The sequence below is a fragment of the Eptesicus fuscus genome, chromosome 12 (assembly GCF_027574615.1).
Source record: "Eptesicus fuscus isolate TK198812 chromosome 12, DD_ASM_mEF_20220401, whole genome shotgun sequence".
Classification (NCBI taxonomy): Eukaryota; Metazoa; Chordata; class Mammalia; order Chiroptera; family Vespertilionidae; genus Eptesicus; species Eptesicus fuscus.
Window position 1 is genome coordinate 88,683,089 of NC_072484.1, and position 21,182 is coordinate 88,704,270.

The 21,182-nt window shown below is 51.8% G+C and overlaps 1 protein-coding gene across 2 annotated transcripts in view; it reads left to right on the forward strand.

The window, feature by feature from the left end:
• Positions 1–20,321: 20,321 nt before the first annotated feature.
• Positions 20,322–21,182, forward strand: part of B4GALT6 (beta-1,4-galactosyltransferase 6) — a 48,968-nt gene continuing 48,107 nt past the window's right edge. For both annotated transcript variants that reach the window (XM_008148324.3, XM_054724554.1), the window contains exon 1: positions 20,322–20,436. In XM_008148324.3, coding sequence (XP_008146546.1) covers positions 20,322–20,436 — 115 coding nt within the window. The remainder of the gene's footprint in view (positions 20,437–21,182) is intronic.

Consider the following 21,182-nt stretch of genomic DNA (forward strand, 5'->3'; position numbering starts at 1 on the left):
GTCTTCCATTCAACATTCACACCCTTAGGCCTAATTTCCAGAAGACTCCATGAAGTTGCACATGCATGTAGATACCCTAATAGCATACCCCAACCTGTCTTCCAAATGTCAGGCTTGCCAGCAGTTTGTAGAAGCAGTGCCTCCAGGGAGGAGAGGCTGATGGGGCTGCAGGAGTCGGGGCAGGGTCTAAAGGGGAAGTGGCTGATGCTGAAGAAAAACGTGGCCCATTTCATCATCTTCCTCAGGGTCTAACCTGTTTGGTAATGCTCCATCGCAGGAAAACTGGATGCCATGCCCCCTCCCAGCCCGGTCAAGTTTTACTCGCTTTAACACTAAGTGGCATTGTCTTTGTATCTTGGGAATCTGGACAAGAGTGAAGGAGGAGAAACAAGAGTGGCCTGCATAGGGCGAGGGGATGCCTCATTCCTTCCAAAGGCGGGCTTTACTTACTAGGTGTACCGGTTAATAATGGCGGATTTTGTAATAAAAGAAAACACGATAATTTCAAGAGAAACATCAAAAGTGCTTTATTCAAAGTAATGTCCATCGCTAGCTACACATTTCCCCATCTTTCAGGTAATTTGTGGATACTGTCCCAATAGAACTTTTCTTGTTTTGAGGCAAACCATTCAGAGACCCAATTTTCCACTTCTTCGTACGTTTTGAAGTGCTGCTCAGAAAGTGCGTGTGCCATCAATCGGAACTAGTGGTCATCTGAAGGAGCAAGGTCTGGTGAATATGGCGGGTGGGTTAATACTTCCCAGGCAAGATCTTTTAACGGGTCTTTAACTGGTTTTGAAGTGTGTGATGGTGTGATATCATGAAGCAAAATTACTTTGCCGTGTCTTCTGGCCCATTCTGATTGTTTCATGATCAAAGCATGGTTCAAATTGATTATTTGTTGTCGGTAGCGATCAGTATTAATGGTTTCACCTGGTTTTAGAAGCTCATAATACACCACACCTTCCTGATCCCACCAAACGCAGAGCATTTTCTTCTTTCCGAAGCGATTTGGCCTTGCAGTTGATGTTGATGGTTGACCTGGATCAACCCATGGTTTTGTGCATTTGGGATTCTCAAAATAAATCCACTTTCATCGCCAGTCACAATTTAATGCAAAAAAGACTTTCTTTCGTGCCGTTGAAGCAACATTTTACTGATGACTTCGGTTTTCCATTTGTCTTTTGTTCAGTTGATGTGACACCCATTTTCCTTCCTTTCAAATCGTTCCCATTGCTTGTAAACGATCGGAAATTATTTGCTGAGCAACGTTTAATCTTTCTGCAAGTTGTTTTTGAGGTTGACACGCATCTTCATCCAATAATGCTTGTCATTGTTGGTCTTCAAACTTTTTCGGTTGACCTGGACGTTCTTTGTCTTTTACATCGAAATCATCACTTTTAAAGTGTTTAAACCAGCGTTCACAGGTATCTTGAAATGGAGCATGTTCACCATAAGCTTCCCGACATATTCAGCAGCACTTTTCTTCAAAATAAAGTAGTGCATTAAAACTTCTCGCAAATGCTCTTTTTTTTTTGGCACAAAATTTGACATTTTTAAGCACAAATATATCTATGGTGTTAACACCTTCAGCAAATTTGACATATGAAGTTTTGAAGCTTGCTGTCAATACAACAAAATAGCATACATATCAAATCGCATATATATCAACATATGTGTAACTCCATCTATTGAAAAAAATCCACATTATTAACTGGTACACCTAGTAAAACCTAGCAAGTGCTTTCTGAAACCACCTATGTCCACTAGAGGGCACTGGAGTACAATATTGCATCAATGCTATCTTTACAATTTGCCTTTAAAATGTTGAAATTAGCATTTTATTATGAGGTAGTACTTAGTGGAGTTGGAGTTGGCATTACACATTTTTTTGTGGCTACAGAGAATTAGAACCAGGCAAGTTATATGATAATAATTTACCCACCTAAGATACCAAAGATAATGACCCAGAAAATACTCCATTAAAACAGTTGCTGGCATTTTAGTAGTTTTTATCTCATCCATCCAGAAAATCAAGACGGATGGCTTTTCTTGAAATTTTTATATTTTAAGACAAATTTTCATTGTTCACAGTGTCATTTAATTTGTCACAAAGCAGTCTAAAATGGAGGCTCAAATAGAAAATTGTTAAATCAATAAAACCTCTGATAAAATGTGGGTAAGAGTTCCTCTGTCCCGCTTGTCAGCTGTGGTCAAATCTCTTTGTTTCCTTATAACACAGGATTTCTAATGGTATTTAGGTGAGGTTGTGGGTTTTAAAGTGCTTGGAACATGGGGTTGAATGCATAGTAAATCATGGCTACCTGGCTAAATGCTGTGTGGGTGAGCCACGCGTCTCAATGTACCTGGAGGACTCCTGCCCGTGGGAGATGATGATATTGAGTGAGAGGATGCAACCAGAAGGCCCCGACTGTGAGAACAGAGAACTTACCGGTTTGAGTCTGTCACTGGGGCAGCTCTCTGAAGTGTCTCCCAGTTACCCAAAAGTCAAAGTCGGGCGCTGGTTAGAAGTTGGCATACATAACCTTTCAAATCTTAAAACAGAAGTTAGTTATAAACTAAAACATTGGTTTGAAAGTCAACACCAGGACTGAGGGTTACACCCTTAAATACCTGGGGTGTTCAAAGGCGGGTTGTCGTATTTCCTAAGCAGTGAAGTAAGGGTGTACGATGGGAGTGGATGAGTTTACTGTGGATAACGGGCCATAGTCTCTGCAAACAAGGCTGCGTCGGGAGATCTGGTGTGGACAGCTCCCACCCGGCTTTCCTCCTGACCGAGTCCCACCACCTTCGTTTCCCCTCATGGTGTGCCTGCAGTGGCTCCCCTCTTGTGGGACGTGGTGAGGAGCAGTTGACTTAGTTCCATTCATGTCTTAGTTCAGTGACTGACAGGCGGTAAGTATGCAATATACGACTATTTGTAAACATGCCTTACTTAAATTCCATTTGAGAATGCTCTTCGTGAGCTCTATTAGATGCATTTCAAATGGCTCACTGAGCCATAAACCCATAATCAATTCTGTGGGTAGCAACCATTGTGCTATTTTAAGTTTCCAATTTTGTTCAAGATTATCGGCTTTATTTTGATTGCAGGCTTGGGCCGCATGTACATCAACCATGAGATTTGCTTCCTTCATATCATCTCTTAATACTTAAGAATCATGCAGGATACACACTGGAAATTCTTGCTGAGTTGAAGCATTGAATTGATTAAATTACCCTTGTCCATTAAAAGCTGAATGGATTTTGTGATTAACACAATAGCTCTTCCAATGGCTTTAATATAACATGTGGAATGCTTTGTAAGTGACAAATATTCCTAATCCTGGCATTTAGTTTAATAAAAAAACACACACAAGCTTTTAAAACTGAATTCACTCACTTGCACGCCTAGAAATTCATTTGTAACAGTTGTCGCATTGCAAACTTTGTTAACGTGATGGGTACCGCTGTCGTACTGTGCTTGTGCTGTGAATACCCAGCCTTCTCTTGATATTTGAAGGCACTCATATGTTTTCCTTAAGAGGAAAATCACTTTGTTTTCATTACAGTTTGAAAGCCTTGTTATAAACTAAGGAGTGTGTGAGGTAGTTTTCTCCTCGTGCCTTCACTAACAGACTCAGTTTGATGCTGCTTTCTTATTTCTTAGTTTCTTGCATTGACAAATACAGTATTTTACCATAAAACAACCCCAAAACCTTACTATGTCCAAGAAAATGGTCCCCTGAAGCATTGCAAATGTCATGAGCAATAAAAAATTAGGTGAGCCCTGGCTGGTGTGGCTCAGTTGGGCATTGTCCCGTGCACCACAGGATTGCCGGTTCGATTCCTGGTCAGGGCACATGCCCGGGTTGTGGGCTCAATTTCCAGTGTGGATATTAGTGTATATTGGCCTTTTCCAAAAGGTAGTACACGGTTGTTCTCTGCTTAAGGAATTTTACTCTCTTCTACCGTTAGCTCTAGTCTAATAAAATTTCACTCTGTTCCCATTTCCATGCCCCCATGGTCTCCAAACAGCTAAGTCTGTCCTCACTGCCAGGAAGCAGAGAGGAGAGGCCTGAAATGTTCTTTAGTGCTTTTCCTCCTCTTTAGGGAAATAAGAGCAGCACGAATATGAGCATTTCCCAAACTAAACACAAACAGACACAGAGCACACTCATGGTTGCCAGAGGGGTGGGGTTGGGGAGCTGGTTGAAAAGGTGAAGGCATTGAGAAGTACTGATGGGTAGTTACAAAATAGTCCTGGGGGTGTAAAGCATAGCAAATCTATAATAATAAAAGCTCAATATGCTAATTAGACTGGTCAGCTGAACGGCCTTCTGGACGTCCTTCCAGATGAAGCTGTGGCGGCAGGGGCCGAGGCAGAGGCGGTTAGGGGCTATTAGGCAGGCAGGCAGAGCAGTCAGGGGCAATCAGGCAGGCAGGAGTGGTTAGGGGCGATCAGGCAGGCAGGCAGAGCAGTCAGGGGTGATCAGGCAGGCAAGGAGAGCAGTCAGGGGCGATCAGGTAGGAAGGCAAGTGGTTAGGGGTGATCAGGCAGGCAGGCGAGCGGTTGGGGGCGATCAGGCAGGCAGGCAGGTGAGCAGTTAGGAGCCAGCGGTCCTGGATTGCGAGAGGGATGTCCGACTGCCGGTTTAGGCCCAATCCCACATGGATCGGCAGTTGGACATCTGCTGAGGGGTCCCAGATTTTGAGAGGGTGCAGGCCGGGCTGAGCCCCCACCCCCCCTTGTGCATGAATTTCATGCACCGGGCCTATAGTATAGTCAATAAGACTAATAACTAGGTATGGTGCCAGGTGGGTACTGGAAATACCGGGGGAACAATGTGTAAAGTATGTGATTATCTAGCCACTGTGCTGCACACCTGAAACATACAAAATAATACCGAACGTAAACTGTCACTGAAACATAAAGAAAAAAAATAAGCGTTCCCACTGCCCCAACTGCACACAGATATTCTTCTGAGTAAAGAGTGCCATTTCTGCAAATTAACCTCCTTTAAGTGTAAAGGATAAGAAGGCAACACACCTAAACTCTCCTTAGCATGTTCCTGGACTCTTGCAAAGCTGTTGCACATAGTGAAATGCATACAGTAGAAGGTCTTGATGAACCATTACCCTGTGAAACACCAGATTTCAGGAAAGCAGAAGCAATTTGGAAAGACAGGTCTGTGGGGGGATCAGCGCCAGCTCAGGAGGATGTGGGCTCCGTATTAGAGAAAGGGCCGGCTGCAACCTGCTGTTAGAGGTTTCAGACTGTTCCAGTGGTTTTTATTCTTAACCATGACTTTGTTTCGTTTGTGATTCAGAGATTCTCCATTTCATCTAACTTGTAACAGAGAGAGAAGTCATAATGAAACAATTAGGATCTTAATTTTTCATGCTGAGGAACAGGCAGTTTTGCTGATTCTATAATCACAGCAACAAACGAACGAACACGTGTTTATTCAATTTGTTAGAAAATTGGGTATCCCACTCGAGCAGCTGGCTGTCTTTGCCACCAGATTAGCTGTGGCTGTCTTTGCCACCAGATTAGCTGTGGCTGTCTTTGCCACCAGATTAGCTGTGGCTGTCTTTGCCACCAGATTAGCTGTGGCTGTCTTTGCCACCAGATTAGCTGTGGCTGTCTTTGCCACCAGCTTAGCTGGGGCTGTCTTTGCCACCAGATTAACTGTGGCTGTCTTTGCCACCAGATTAGCTGTGGCTGTCTTTGCCACCAGATTAGCTGTGGCTGTCTTTGCCCACCAGATCTAACTTCTTAAGTAAACGAGTTTGAAAAAACCCTGGATTGGATGGCTTTGTGAGGAAGAGGCAGAATTATTAGGTTGCCCCGGGTACCTCAGAGATCTCACTCTGGGGCCTGGAGCTCTATTAATAAATTCCACTGGATAATGAGGTTTTCCTTGGTCAGCAGTCAGCTCTCAAAATTGGGTGGAGGAAGCAACTTGAGTATAACGTCGCAGCGTGAATCTGACGGCCAATGCCGCATTGGTAAGTAAACCTGTGGCCGCATGTTTAGTTCCTATTTTTTTTTGTTGTTGTTGTTTATTTTAAAAAAATATGGTTTTGTTGATTTCAGAGAGGTAGGGAGAAGGAGAGAGAGATAGAACATCAATGATGAGAATCATTGATTGGCTGCTTCCTGTACACCCCCGACTGGGGATCGAGCCCACAACCCTGGGCATGTGTCCTGACCAGGAATCGAACTGCGACCTTTGGTTCATAGGTTGACACTCAACCACTGAGCCACGCCAACCGGGCTCAGTTCCTCTTTTTAAAGGATTGGAGGGTTGGCATGTGCTGGCAGCTCGGGCCCTGCATGCCTGGCCCATCTCCTTCTGATGGTCCCCAGCGGTCCCCATCGGTAAAGAAGCCCAGTGAGCATCCCTCTGGGACAGCCCGTGGCAGTAAGACCAGGCCCAGCCTGTGCTACCTTCAGATCTCACCTTCTGAAAAACCTGAGCCTACTTACCCGCAAAATAGAAAAAAAAGGTACCAAAAGGGCTGTATTTAATAATGACGTATGGACAAGACTATCTGATGTCAATCATGACGAGAGTCTAAGACCCTCCTTTTAGGGCCAAATTCATTCCCGTTTCAAACCTGCCCGTGCCTCCCACTAGCAAGACCTGCTCCCCGTCTCTGCAGCCCTTCTGTGTGTGGCCCGGGTTTGGGGACAGAGACCTCTCCCAGGCTCGAACCACCCGCCATGGGCTGCAGCGTGCTTCTGCCCGCGGCTCTCAGCGCCCCGCACCGGCAGCAGCTCTCCAGGTTCTCAAGGCTTTCAGCGTGCAGCCTGAGCACTTCTCTCCTGGTCTGGCCGGCAGCGAGGTCTTTGAGGTGGGAATGAATCACAGGTGCCTTCTTCCTCCTTTAAAGCCTTACCGAAATATGCCCTTATGCAATAATTTGCAAAACATGTAACATTAATTAAAACAGGATTAGGTAAGCAGACTTGGTAACCTTTTAGAGAAGATTTTAAAAGGTCATGGATATTTGTATTGACTTAAAACGTTTTTTTGCAAAACTTCATATTGTTTTGCCAACTTCATATTGTTTTAATGCTATAAATATTGCTCAATTTTTCATATTTTTTGAAATTGTCAATAAGGAGTATGTCATCATTTTCTAATCAGAAAAAAATACATCTTAGTTGTTTGTTTTTTTAAAAGGAATTAGTTGGAAATAAATATGAAAATAGTAACAAAGACTGTGATGGCAGAAATATGTGTTTGTTATATTGTTAAATTATACTAGAGGCCCGGTGCACAAATTCATGCACTGATGGGGTCCCTTGGCCTGGCCTGCAGGGATCGGGCCGAAACAGGCTCTCCGACATCCCCCAAGGGGTCCCGGATTGCAAGAGGGTGCAGGCCAGGTCAAAGGACCCCTCCGGTTCAGGGCTGGGGAGGGACCGCGGGAGGGCTCCAGGGAGTGTCCAGCCCATCTCGCCCCGTCCCGATTGGCTGGACCCCAGCAGCAAGCTAACCTACTGATCAGAGCATCTGCCCCCTGGTGGTCAGTGCGAGTCATAGCTACTGGTCGAATGGTCAAACAGTCGCTTAGGCTTTTATTAAATAGACTAGAGGCCCGGTGCACGAAATTCGTGCACGGAGTGGGGGTGGGGGAGGGGGTGTCCCTCAGGCTAGCCTGCACCCTCTCCAATCTGGGACCCCTCAAGGGATGTCCGACTGCCCGTTTAGTACTCCTGGTGGGATCGGGCCTAAACGGGCAGTCGGACATCCCTCTCACAATCCAGGACTGCTGGCTCCCAACTGCTCGCTTGCCTGCCTTCCTGATTGCCTCTAACCGCTTCTGCCTGCCAGCCTGATCACCCCCTAACCATTCCCCTGCCAGCCTGACTGATGCCTAACTGCTCCCCTGCCAGCGTGTTTGCCCCTAACCGCCCTCCCCTTTAGGCCTGGTCCCTCCCAACTGCCCTTCCCTGCAGGCCCAGTCACCCCCAACTTCCCTCCTCTGCTGGCCTGGTCACCCCTAACTGCCCTCCCCTGCAGGCTTGATTGCCCTCAACTGCCCTCCCTTGCAGGCCTGGTCCCTCCCAACTGCCCTCCCCTGCTGGCCATCTTGTGCCGGCCATCTTGTGTCCACATGGGGGCAGGATCTTTGACCACATGGGGGCAGCCATCTTGTGTGTTGGAGTGATGGTCAATTTTCATATTACTCTTTTATTAGATAGGATAGAGGCCTGGTGCATGGGTGGGGGCCAGCTGGTTTGCCCTGAAGGGTATCCCGGATCAGGGTGGGGTTTCCCTTGGGGTGTGGGGAGGCCTGGGTGAAGGGCCTGTGGTGGTTTGCAGGCCGGCCACGCCCCTGGCGACCCAAGCAGAGGCCCTGGTATCTGGGATTTATGTATCTTCTACAATTGAAACTTTGTAGCCTGGAGCAGAGCCAAGCCTCCTGCTCGCTCCGTGGCCGACAGCCATTTCTTTTGGGGTTTGTGTATATCTTCTATAATTGAAACTTTGTAGCCTGGAGCAGAGGCCTGGGCCAGCCAGGGCTGCAGAAGCTTTGCTTCCTTCATTGCCGGGGGAAACCCAAGCCTCCTGCTCTTTCCAGCTCAGTGGCTGCCGCCATTTCCGTTTGGATTTGTTTACCTTCTATAATTGAAACTTTGTAGCCTTGAGTAGAGGCTTAGGCCTGCAACGGCAGGTGGAAAGCTTGGCTTCCTTTGTTACCGGAGAAACCCAAGCCTCCCTCCTGCTCTCTGTGGCTGTAGCCATCTTGGTTGGGTTTATTTGCATATTTGCTCCTGATTGGCTTGTGGGCGTGGTTTGTGGGTGTAGCGGAGTTAGGGTCAATTTGCATATTACTCTTTTATTAGGTAGGATATTTAAATTTCAAAACATTTTAAAAATTGCTTATTTCCCATATTTTATGATTAAGTTGCAAGTCCTGGTTACAAAGTCCTTTCTGTACATTTTGGGTGTGCTAGGATTTAAAATCCAACATCACGGTTATTATGTAATTCATTTATATGTCATTGGCTATGCTCATAGATATAAATGAATAATCATTCTACAAATTTATTGTCTCCTTCTCCTTCTCCTTCTTCTAAAAAATATATATTTTTTATTGATTTTTTTACAGAGAGGAAGGGAGAGGGAGAGAGAGTTAGAAACATCTATGAGAGAGAAACATGGATCAGCTGCCTCCTGCACACCCCCTACTGGGGATGTGCCCGCAACCAAGGTACATGCCCCTGACCAGAATCGAACCTGGGACCCTTGAGTCCGCAGGCTGATGCTCTGTCCACTGAACCAAACCGGTCAGGGCTCGGATGTCTTCTTAAAGGCTAGAGCCTGATGTTTTCAGCGTCAGTCCAAAAAATACCTTGCGAAAATAAATTCTTAGAGGATCTTTTCCCGGGTCAAATATTGAAAATAATGCTCTAGGCTTCTTATGCCTCAACTACTGGTCTACTTAAAAGTTCTCAATCTGCTGACCATGGAAGTAAGTGGGAAAGCCGACATCAGCTCTAAGTATTTGGTGCAGTTTGCCGTGCGATGCCATAGCTACCCGTTACCCGGGGGCACTGCTCCAGGGTTTTGGAGGTTGACAGAGAAAGTCACTTCCAAAATGCTTCTATACCTGAGCTCTTCTAATGAGGGTAAGTGTCTATGGAAATAAGTAATTCACTCTGATGCAGGCTGAGAAGGATGGGTTGTTTAACTATTGATGGAGGTACAACATAGGGCTGAACATACACTCTCACCCATGCATCACATGTTGATGGAGAATGATATCAAGACTTAACGTGTCCGTAGTGGGTACCTTTCAATCAAGTGTCAGTGTTCAGGGGTATTATAAGAGTCAGTATCTTACAGGTCATAGGAAAGATTAAACACGAGATGAACTAGAATAGATAGATGGTGCTATGGCTTCTCTAAGTCTTCTGGAAATGGGTGTTGCTAGTTGTCTTTCGGAGGACTGGAGGAGTCTCTTCTGGCAGCACACTAATATTCTAGGTACCTGCGGATGTGTGAAGACTTGGGGCACCGTCACGAAATCACTCCCAACAGCAAAGGACTCAAAGAGGCGCGTTCCGGAGGCCGCTCAGCTTCTGCCGCACCACCTGGCATGTCGTTGGGGCCGGGTGGGCCTCTCTCGGCTGGAGCCTCAGGGCCTAGGTTTATGGTTTCTCCCTAGTCCCTCTCCTTCCCCAGGGTAACCCTTCTCTGAGCCTGCTCACTGCAATGGGGTCAGATCAGGACAGAGCTGCTCATTAAGTCACTGCCAGGAAATTCCAGGCTATGAACCGGGCAGTTGAAGTAAATTACAGGTATAGTGTCTCATTACTCAGTTTAACAACAGTTTCGAGCATAAAACTTTCTTTCAGGCGCTCTCTGTCATCGCTCTCATTACCGGTCCCCAGGCCCATTTCTAGACTCTTCTGACTGTATCACTCAGTTCCAGGGTCCAGCTTCATCGTTGACCAGTGGACTGCTGGTTCAGAGAGCTGTGAGCCAACAGAGTGGTCACTGGCTAGCTAGCCACACTTTTGATGAAAAAAACACACTCAGAAATGTCTCTGACTTATGTCAGTCCTATTTCTTTCATTTTGAAATAATAGGGCTTGAAAAATGAGTAAGAGTTTACCAGGTGGACAAGGGGAGAGAGAGATTCTACTCCCGGGGGCCAACACGTTCAAAGGCTCAGAGACCTAAAAGAGTGAAGATGGAGAAACTTTATTCTCCAGAGCATGGTACGCAGGCAGGGCTTGTGGGATGGCTTCCATCAGTAGCAGAGTCATGTGTAATGGTTTTGGAATTTGGGGAAAGAGAGGGGACACGAGGGAAAAACTGAACGTGATGGTGACATTGTGTGGTATGGAATGTTAGCTTTCCTCAGTGCGGCCCCCAACCTTAAGTAATCTTATTAGACTTAAGAGAGGCTGAATGTTGGGGAATTTTTTGTGGATTCCTGTCTTAGGGAAGAGCTGAGACAATGGGGCCAAGGGCAAGAGAACAGACACAAGGAACCAAAAAGAGCACATTTTGCCCTGGGTCCGGGTGAGACCATGCGTCCCTGGATCCGGGTGAGGCCTCGTGCACCTAGGCCCGGGTGAGGCCACGTGCCCCTGGGTCTGGGAGAGGCTAAGCGTCCCTGGGTCCGGGTGAGACCATGTGTCCCTGGATCTGGGTGAGGCCTCGTGCACCTAGGCCCGGGTGAGCCCAAGTGGCCCTGGGTCTGGGAGTGGCCAAACGTTCCTGGGTCTGGGTGAGACCGTGTGTCCCTGGATCCGGGTGAGGCCTCGTGCACCTAGGCCCGGGTGAGCCCAAGTGGCCCTGGGTCGGGGAGAGGCCAAGCGTCCCTGGGTCCGGGTGAGACCATGCGTCCCTGGATCCGGGTGAGGCCTCGTGCACCTAGGCCCGGGTGAGCCCAAGTGGCCCTGGGTCTGGGAGAGGCCAAGCATCCCTGGGTCCGGGTGAGACCGTGTGTCCCTGGATCCGGGTGAGGCCTCGTGCACCTAGGCCCGGGTGAGCCCAAGTGGCCCTGGGTCTGGGAGAGGCCAAGCGTCCCTGGGTCCGGGTGAGACCATGCGTCCCTGGATCCGGATGAGGCCTCGTGCACCTAGGCCCGGGTGAGCCCAAGTGGCCCTGGGTCTGGGAGAGGCCAAGCGTCCCTGGGTCCGGGTGAGACCATGTGTCCCTGGATCCGGATGAGGCCTCGTGCACCTAGGCCCGGGTGAGGCCACGTGCCCCTGGGTCTGGGAGAGGCTAAGCGTCCCTGGGTCCGGGAGAGACCATGTGTCCCTGGATGTGGGTGAGGCCTCGTGCACCTAGGCCCGGGTGAGCCCAAGTGGCCCTGGGTCTGGGAGTGGCCAAACGTTCCTGGGTCTGGGTGAGACCATGTGTCCCTGGATCCGGGTGAGGCCTCGTGAATCTAGGCCCGGGTGAGGCCACGTGCCCCTGGGTCTGGGAGAGGCCAAGCGTCCCTGGGTCCGGGTGAGACCATGCGTCCCTGGATCCGGATGAGGCCTCGTGCACCTAGGCCCGGGTGAGCCCAAGTGGCCCTGGGTCTGGGAGAGGCCAAGCGTCCCTGGGTCCGGGAGAGACCATGTGTCCCTGGATCCAGGTGAGGCCTTGTGCAACTAAGCCCGGGTGAGGCCACGTGCCCCTGGGTCTGGGAGAGGCCAAGCGTCCCTGGGTACGGGTGAAGCCAGATCCTGGGTCCGGGTGAGGCCGTGCGCCCCTGGATCCATCCGGGTGAGGCTGGGTCCCAGGCCCGGGTGAGACCACGTGCCCCTTGGGTATGGGTGAGGCCACGTGCCCCTTAGTGCGGGTGACGCCGTGCCCCTGGGTTCGGCCGAGACCAAACCAGAGGGAGTCGGACCTCCGTTACCACCATTTGTCCACCATCCAGAGCTGAGGGTTCAGTGCTGACATGTACACATAAGGAACTACTGGACATCGAAATTGGGTCTCAAAAGAACTGTTGGTCCAGGGGGAAGCTCGCTACAGATTGATTCATTTGCCTGTCAGCATAAATATTATTGCTCGTCTCACATTCAGTTCTTATTAGTATATATCTAGTGACATATGATCTCGTTCATCTAGAGGAAATGATGAACAACATAGACTGAGGAACAAGAACAGAACCAGAAGCAAGGAGGCATCGATCGGACTATCGGGCCTCAGAGGGAGGATAGAAGAGGGTAGGGGGAGGGTGGGGGGAGGGGGAGAGTTCAACCAAAGGACCTGTATGCATGCATATAAGCCTATCCAACGGTTAAGTTCAACAGGGGATTGGGGCATGCGTGGGGAGAGGGGTGGGATGGGAATGGGGGGATGAGGACAAATATGTGACACCTTAATCAATAAAGAAATTAAAAAAAAAAAAAAAGAGCACATTTTGGTAAGAATTGTTAAGATACCACTTTGGGACTGGGTGGATGCTTTGTGTGAAAAAGAGGCATTGCAGCCCGCTGGTGTGGCTCAGTGGTCGCGTGTCGATCTATGAACCAGGAGGTCACGGTTTGATTCCCGGTCAGGGCACATACCTGGGTTAAGGGCTCGATCCCAGTGTGGGGTGTGCAGCTGATCAATGATCTCTCTCATCATTGGTGTTTCTATCTCTCTCTCCATCCCCCTTCCTTTCTGAAGTCAATAAAAATATATTAAAAAAATAAAAGAGGCATTGCATCTCCAAGGCAGTTGGGGTTCTCCTCTTAGTTCCCCCGCACCAGGTGAACAGCTTCGAGGGCAGAGGTGAGCACTCACCTCCCTGGCTGGACAACCTCTGCATGCACAGCTGGCACAAGTCCATGTGGCAGCATCAACCGCGAGGAAGCACGCATGGGCATTCACAGGGCGCAGGCCTTTTTTTATGCAAAAAGATAATTTTTCTAAAAGATTCTTGGTTTTGCTTAACCAATTCTGTCATTCCCATATGTCTTCAAGCCCTCTAGGTTCTTCAGGTTAGTAATTAATTATAAAAGTCCTTGCTCCATAGGGTCACTCAAAGATAAAGGCTGAGAGAGGTGCCACCATCTTATGACACCATACATATTTTAGTTAAACCTACATTATTAATTATATCTTTTTGTTTCTCTGTATCTTTTTATTTATTTATTTAAAAAAACATTTTTATTGATTTCAGAGAGAAGGGAGAGGGAGAGAGAGAGGAACATCAATGAGAGAGAATCATTGATCGGCTGCCTCCTGCACGCCTCACGCTGGGGATGCCCCACACTGGGGATCGAGCCCACAACCCGGGCATGTGCCCTTGACCAGAATTGAACCTGGGACCCTTCAGTCCGCAGGCCGATGCTCTATCCACTGAGCCAAACCGACCAGGGCTTGTTTCTCTATATCTTTACTCATGTCTACAGGTCTATCTTAAGATTAGAAGAGCAAATTAAAATATTTTTCTTCTACTAATTCTCTATTTTTCTTTTTTATTTCTTTAGTTTTGACTGGATATTTTTTAAAACAGAACTTCTTTGAATTAAAATAACTGACTTAAAACCTCCTTGTGGTAAAGCATGCACACACATATTACATGTGTAGATTGAGGGTTCGTTACATATGTGATCAGCGGGATTCCAGAAAGCATTCTCTTGCCCTGCCCCGTACGCAGTTATTACAATACTATTGACATGTTCCCTGCGCCGTACCTGACATCCCTGTGGCTGTTTTGTCACTGCCAGTCTGTACTTCTTACTCCCTTCACCTCTCTTACCAGCCCCCCGCCCACCTGGCGGCCAGGTTGTTCTCTGCTTCTCTGAGTCTGTGTTTGGATGATCTCCGTTTTGAAAGGAGTTATTCCCAGCCCAGTCGGGGGACAGGCCAGGGAGTGAACCCCCAGAACGGCTGCATTACAAGCCATTGCCCATGAATGCTTTCCCCCACTTGCTCTCGGGCAGAATTATAACCCAGGTTAGGGGAAGTGGTACTGGTTTTTCACGAATCCCCATATGATAGGAGCTCCAGTGTGTTTGCCTTTGACTTAGCTGCACAGCTTTTCAGCTTATCAAAACATTGGCGGCTCAGCGCAGCCTGCCACCCAAGGCCCTGCCCTCACGCGACACGTCCCTAGCCGCTGCTGGGGAACCGAGGAGAGGAGAGAGGCTCCCAGGCAGCTCCCTTCCAGGAGGCGGTGGCTTTTCTCCGCGTGGGTCCCACCCCCTCAGAGCCGCTCTCTGTCTGCTGTCCCAAAGGGGCTGAGCAGGGTGCTCTCCCGCGCCCGGGCTTTCTTCACGTAACACTGGTGGGGCCTTCGGTGTTTCCTGGCTCCACCAGGGGTTTCTTTCTCTTGGGCTCCTGGTTATTGTCAGCTGATTTCAGGGAGGATTGGGGGCAGAGCTGTTTTTATTTACTTTTATGTTTTATTTTTTAAAATATATTTTATTCAGTGTGTGTGTGTGTGTGTGTGTGTGTGTAAAAAAAATATATATATATTTTATTCATTTCAGAGAGGAAGGGAGAGGGAGGGAGAGAAACACCAACGATGAGAGAGACCCATTGATCAGCTGCCTCCTGCACACCCCACACTGGGGATCGAGCCCACAACCCGAGGAATGTGCCCTGACCGGGAATCGAGCTGTGACCTCCTGGCTCACAGGTTGGCGCTCAGCCACTGGGCACACGGGCCGGGCCAGACCTGTTTTTATTTCATTGGTTTAAAGTGCAAACCACCTCCCGCCAGCCTTGACTGTCTTCCTGCTACAGGTCTAATGCTTCTATCATTTCAGCCCCTTTTCTCTGTGGCAGTGAAGAAAGGCTGACCAGAAAGTTTGTTCTTAAAGACAGGGAAAAAGTCACCCCATCAGATTTCAATGAGACGTATATGGCACTAGAGGCCCAGCACGCGAGTGAAATCACGCGAGGAGGCACCCTGCGGGGGGCCGGGACCCGCGCCTGACTCACAGCATCCCCCGGCCCCCCTGCCTGTGTCCCTCCGGGGCTGCCCAGCCTGTCTCCGTCTCCGTCTCCGCTCCGGGCCTCACCTGCGCACGCACCCTCCTCCTGTCCTGTCGTGACCGGTTATGGCATCCTGGCCTAATTTGCATATTACCTCTTTATATAGATAGATGTTCTTTTTTAAAAAAATATATTTTATTGATTTTTTTACAGAGAGGAAGGAGGGATAGAGAGTTAGAAACATCGATGAGAGAGAAACATCGATCAGCTGTCTCCTGCATACCTCCTACTGGGGATGTGCCCGCAACCAAGGTACATGCCCTTGACCGGAATCGAACCTGGGACCCTTCAGTCCGCAGGCCCACGCTCTATCCACTGAGCCAAACCGGTCAGGGCTAGATGTTCTTAATAGTCCCTCTCCACTATATAGCATGGTTCTTAAGAATTGCCACCTGGGACAAAAGGCTCCGGGAGATACTAGTATTTTACAAGCCGGGGTCAGGGACTCAGTGAAAAAAGTTTGAAATTCAATGTCTGTTGATTAACCTATGAAGTCCCTATTGACAAGGTGATTCTCTTAGTGACAGTTCAAAGACATGGGGTCTGGGGATGACTGGCCTGTAAGATGTGAAGGGGTAAATTTATTTCTGCTCGTTTGTGCCTTTATGCATATTATTTTGGTAGAGTAGGATTTTGGGTTAAGCAGTGTTTACCATAAAGCAAAAACAGGGAAGTTTTTGTTAAAATAAGATATCCTAGGAAACCTTGTGTAAGGCCCAGAACCTAAGTCTCAACGAGAACTCAGGAATCATGGCCGCTGGCTACAGACGCCCTCCAGGACTCGGGACTGTGTCAGGCAGTAGTCAGAGCGTGTTTGCTTCTTGAACGCCGCCACGTGCATGAGTGCGAGGCCACCTCTCCCACGCACCAGGACGAAGCCCCCGTGGAATGCGAGCAGCTCCGGGGACGGGGACACTGCTCTGTCCGGGTGGCACTAGGTCTGACCTTCTCTCCAGGGTTGAGTTGTCCAGCTGGCGTGCAGCACGCCCCAGGGGCCCTGCACATCTGGGTTACACGCGTGCTGGGCACTGACCGCCCGCAGCCTTCTGACGGGCAGCGGGGCCTGGCAGCCTCCTCGGTTTACTCCGGGGAGACGAGGTGGGGTGGGGGGGAGGGGGAGGTTTCAAACAGGGCACCAGGCACTGCTGCTGTTTGTGATATGACCACTCCTTCAGGCTCCTGTCTGCTCCCATCCTCCGTTCCCCTGCACTCCAGCCTCACAGTTTTCTTTTTTAAAAAATATATTTTATTGACTTTTTACAGAGAGGAAGGGAGAGGGACAGAGAGTTAGAAACATCGATGAGAGAGAAACATCGATCAGCTGCCTCCTGCACACCTCCCACTGGGGATGTGCCCGCAACCAAGGTACATGCCCTTGACCGGAATCGAACCTGGGACCCTTCAGTCCGCAGGCTGACGCTCTATCCATTGAGCCAAACCGGTTAGGGCCAGCCTCACAGTTTTCTGAACAGATTCCCAGTCCATCTGCCACTGGCAGGTGTTGTTGTCCAGGGAGCCGAAGGGCCTGGCAGGGGCCCGCGCTGGCAGCTCGGATTCCCGTGAAGGCAAAACCGGCCGTCTGCTGAGGAGACCCAGCATTCGGCCGGGGACAAGGATGGGTAAAGCAAACACAATCTATCCCTCTTCTCATTCTGGGCTTCATTTAGGAGAAGGTTCTGTACCACAACAATACTGAGTCATACCGACGTCTAACTTTTACACAAACTGCATTCCAATTCTGTAACTGTCCACGCATAATCCATCAACCTAACCATTTTCTTTAATTGAATCTCAGATGCTGAGACATGTATTTAAATATAGAAATTACTATATTTAATCAGTGATTGTAATACGGAGGTCTGAACCCACAGCCTACTGTAAAAGTGAGATTCTAGGTGCTATTTTTCTTTTCAAATTCACAGGGGAAAAAAAAGTATGGATTTTTTATTTTAACAAGGCTGGGAGCAAATCTAAACCACTTAAAGGATATTGTTTATCCTCATTCAGTTAGCATGGACCAAGTAAAATGTCACCCATCTCATTAAACATTAAAAAAAAGTACATTTTTTCTTGTGTTGAAATTGAAATCTCAGTAATATATTTCTGATTATTACAACTAGAACACCATTAGTTATAACTTAACTCATTCAGTTTAATATCCAAATATTTAAGAGCATTGGGGTCTCCAGTGAGCAAGGAATAATAAAAGGAATACGTGGTGGTAATACATGGAGAACAAAGCAGTTAAGTGAAATTTGCTTGTGACTTGCTATTCGGTACGTCATTCTATTAAGTAAGGAAAACTGTCTGACTAGTATAAGCGTAAGGTCATAAAATTACACTTAGCGGATTTCCGCAAGGCCAAGGCTGGGGGCCGTGCCTGGCTCCTGAGAGAGTGCGGGATGATACCCTTGAAAGGGTTTGGGTGGCCTTTCTTGGGCTCGGAGCCCTTCACCTCCCTTTGTTTCCAAGCGAGCAGAGCCCCCACGCACCCTTCAGGCTGCTGGAGACCGAGCCGTCATGGGTGGTGCGGCAGAAACTTGGGTTTTTAAACGGGAAGAGGCCAGCACCGCTTGCTTCTGTTGGCAGAGAGCGATCTACAGAAGAGATTAAAACTATGACTAAGGCACTGGCTGGTTTGGCCCAGTGGATAGAGCGTCCGCCTGCCCACTGAAGGGTCCCAGGTTTGAGGGCATGTACCTTGGTTGCAGGCACATCCCCAGTTGGGGGTGTGCAGGAGGCAGCTGGTCGATGTTTCTCTTATTGATGTTTCTGGCTCTCTATTCCTCTTCCTTTCTGTGAAAAAATCAATAAAATATATTTAATTAAAAACAAAAAACTGTGAACAAGTACTGCAATAGCGTTTGCCGGGGACCAGGCCCTTCTGAGCTCTTTAGAGGCACTAACTCCTTGAATCTAACCCCCACCCCAACCCTGCTGGGCACCACTGTCGTCTCCTGTCACTGACCAGGAAAGAGCAGCGCGGGGAGCGGAAGTAACTGTCGGGTTCGCTGGCCCAGAGGGAGAAGGTGCCACCGCCCGGCCCCAGGCGGCCGCCGCTGTGGCTGGGGACAGACAGCGCTGGCCCGGCACCCACCGCGCTGCAGGGACACCCAACCGAGGCATGCACCGAGGCCGGGGCACATCAATACCCAGACTTCCGGTGTTTAAAAATAGGATTATCCATCCATTTCCAAGCTGTTCCTATTTCCTTTTAGTGTTATCTTAAACTCTCCTTTAGAAAAGCCAGGCTTTCTTCACTCGGTTTGGGGCAAACCCAGCTCGCTGCAAGGCCACTGCAGGGGCAGCGGGGCAGCTCCGTTATCCGCTGAAAACAGACCCCGCGCCCGCACCGGGGGGGGGAGGGCGGTCCGGGCCGCAGGTGAGCGCAAGCAGCCGGCCCGGTGCAGGCGGCCGGTGCCCTGCGGGGGGCAGGGGGGCCTTTCCGCCGCCTGGAGGGACCCGCAGTGGCGGCCGTGGGACCCCCACCAGGCCCACCCTCGGAGGGGAGGCGAGTCCTCCGATCAGGGCCGCACAGGGACCACCGCGCGTCCGACCGCGTCTCCTTCCGCGCGGGAGGGGTCCATCAGCCCGGGTGGGAGACCCCGCGTCTCCCCGGCGTGTATTTCGGGGGGAAAGCGCCCCACGGAAGTCACCTCCCGGAGAGCCCCCTCTCGCTCCGGTGCAGCACCCAGGACCGACCCGGGTGGACAGTGCCCGAGGCTCGCGGCGCCCCTCGGCCCCAGGCGGCGCGGCGAGCGCGGGGGTCCCCGGCGAGCGGGGTCGGCGGGGACGCGGGAGGCGGGGTGGGGGCGCCCTGTCCCGGCGCCGGGAGGGGCCGTTCTCCCGCGGAGCCGGCCAATCTGGAGGCGCGGTGTTTCGGGAGCGGGGAGGGCGGGGGGGGGGGGACCCCCAGGTTTCCTCGGGCGCAGCGCCGCCTGCAGTTTCCCGCGGAGGCGCCCGCCCTCCGGCCCGCGTTTCCTCCGCGGCTTCCCCGCCCCGCAGAGCCGCCCTCCGCGGCAGGACCCGCTCCCCGGCGCCCGCCCCCTCCCCTGCCCTCCCCTCCCCTCCGGCCGCGGCTCCGCCCTCCGCGCTCCCGGCCGCTCTCCGCCGGGGTCCCGGGCCGCGCGGGGGCGGTGCCGGGAGCCTCGCGCGCCGGCGGCGGGGATGCTGCTGCGGTCGCCGCCTCTGCGGCCGGGCGGGCAGCGGGCGGTGGCCGGAGCCGGAGCCGGAGCCGGAGCCGGAGCCGGAGCGCGCTGGTCGCCGGCCGGGACGCCGCCTCCGCCCGCGATCCGAGTCCGCGGCCGCCGCGGGGCACCGGCGCCCGGAGCGGCATGAGCAGGAGGCTGCGCGCCCGCGAGCTCGCCGCCCCTCGGCCCCCGGGGCCCCCGCAGCCCCCCGCGCGCCGCGCGCCCCGACCCCCGCGCCCCCGCTAGCCCCGCGCAGGGCGGCCGCCGCGGCCGGAGGCGGAGGACAGGCGGGAGGCGGCGGCCAGGCCTGCGGAGCGCGGCGCCCGGACCCTGAGCGCGCACCGGAGCCGCCGGGGACCGCCGGCCGCAGTTGGCGGGGTCGCCGCGGCGCAGGGTCCCCTCCCCTCCCGCCGCCTCTGCCGGGCGGGTCCACCGTGCGTCCTTGGCTCCGGGTCCTCGCGTCCCCTCTCCCCGCCACCCCTTCCCGGTCTTTTCCCCCACCTCGCGCTCCCTCCCCGGCTCCCGGCCTCCCATTCATCCGTCCGCCCCCTCCCTCCCGCGGGGCCCCCTCCCGCCTCCCCGCGCGGACCCCGCCGCGGGCTCGGAGCCCCGCGCCCATGGACGTGTAGGGCCGCGGAGCGCAGCCGGGCCGCCGGCCGCCGGGAAGATGTCCGCGCTGCGGCGGCTGCTGCGGGTCTCCAACCGCTCCCTGCTCGCCTTCCTCTTCCTCTTCTCGCTGTCCTCGTCCGGCCTCTACTTCGTCTACGTGGCCCCGGGCATCGGTAAGCGGCGCGGGGGGCGCGTGGCCGCGGGGCGAGCAGCCCCCGCAGAAAGCGTCCCCCGACCTGTGGTTTCGGGGCGTCCCTCCCCCTCTCCCCCGCCGCGGGCCGGGCTCTGGGATGTGAGCTGGGTGGGTGCGCGTGTGAAGGACGGAAGGACCGCGGTCCAGGGACCGGCAAACCGGGGCGCCCCGCACCCTTCTTGAGCGTCCCCGACAGCGTCCCCCCTTGAACCCCAAGGCTTTACGGTGAACCCGGGGCCTCCTCGCGGTTTGAGCCCCCCCCCCCCCCCCCGGGGAACCCCGGGCTGCAAACACGGGGTGGGGGAACCGAGGGGCTGGGTCCCGCCGTGCGCGCCCCCTCGCGTTCTGGGTCACCGGCGGGAACGGGGTCAGGGCCGGCTGGTGGGGCTCAGCCGTGTGTAGGCGATGCGTGAGTTGCCTTGTAAATGCGGTGCGGCATCATCATCATCATCATTATTATTATTATTTTTAATTTCTTTATTGGTTATGGTGTCACATAATTGTCCTCATCCCCCCATTCCCATCCCGAACCCCTCCCCACGGATGCCCCCACCCCCCTGGTGTCCGTGACCGCTGGTCAGGCCCATATGCATGCACACAAGTCCTTTGGTTGGTCTCTCCCCCCTCCCCCGACCCTCCCCTGCCTTCCCTCTGAGGTTTGAGGGTCTGATCGATGCTTCCCTGTCGCAGGGTCTGTTCTTGTTCTTCAGTTCATGTTGTTCATTA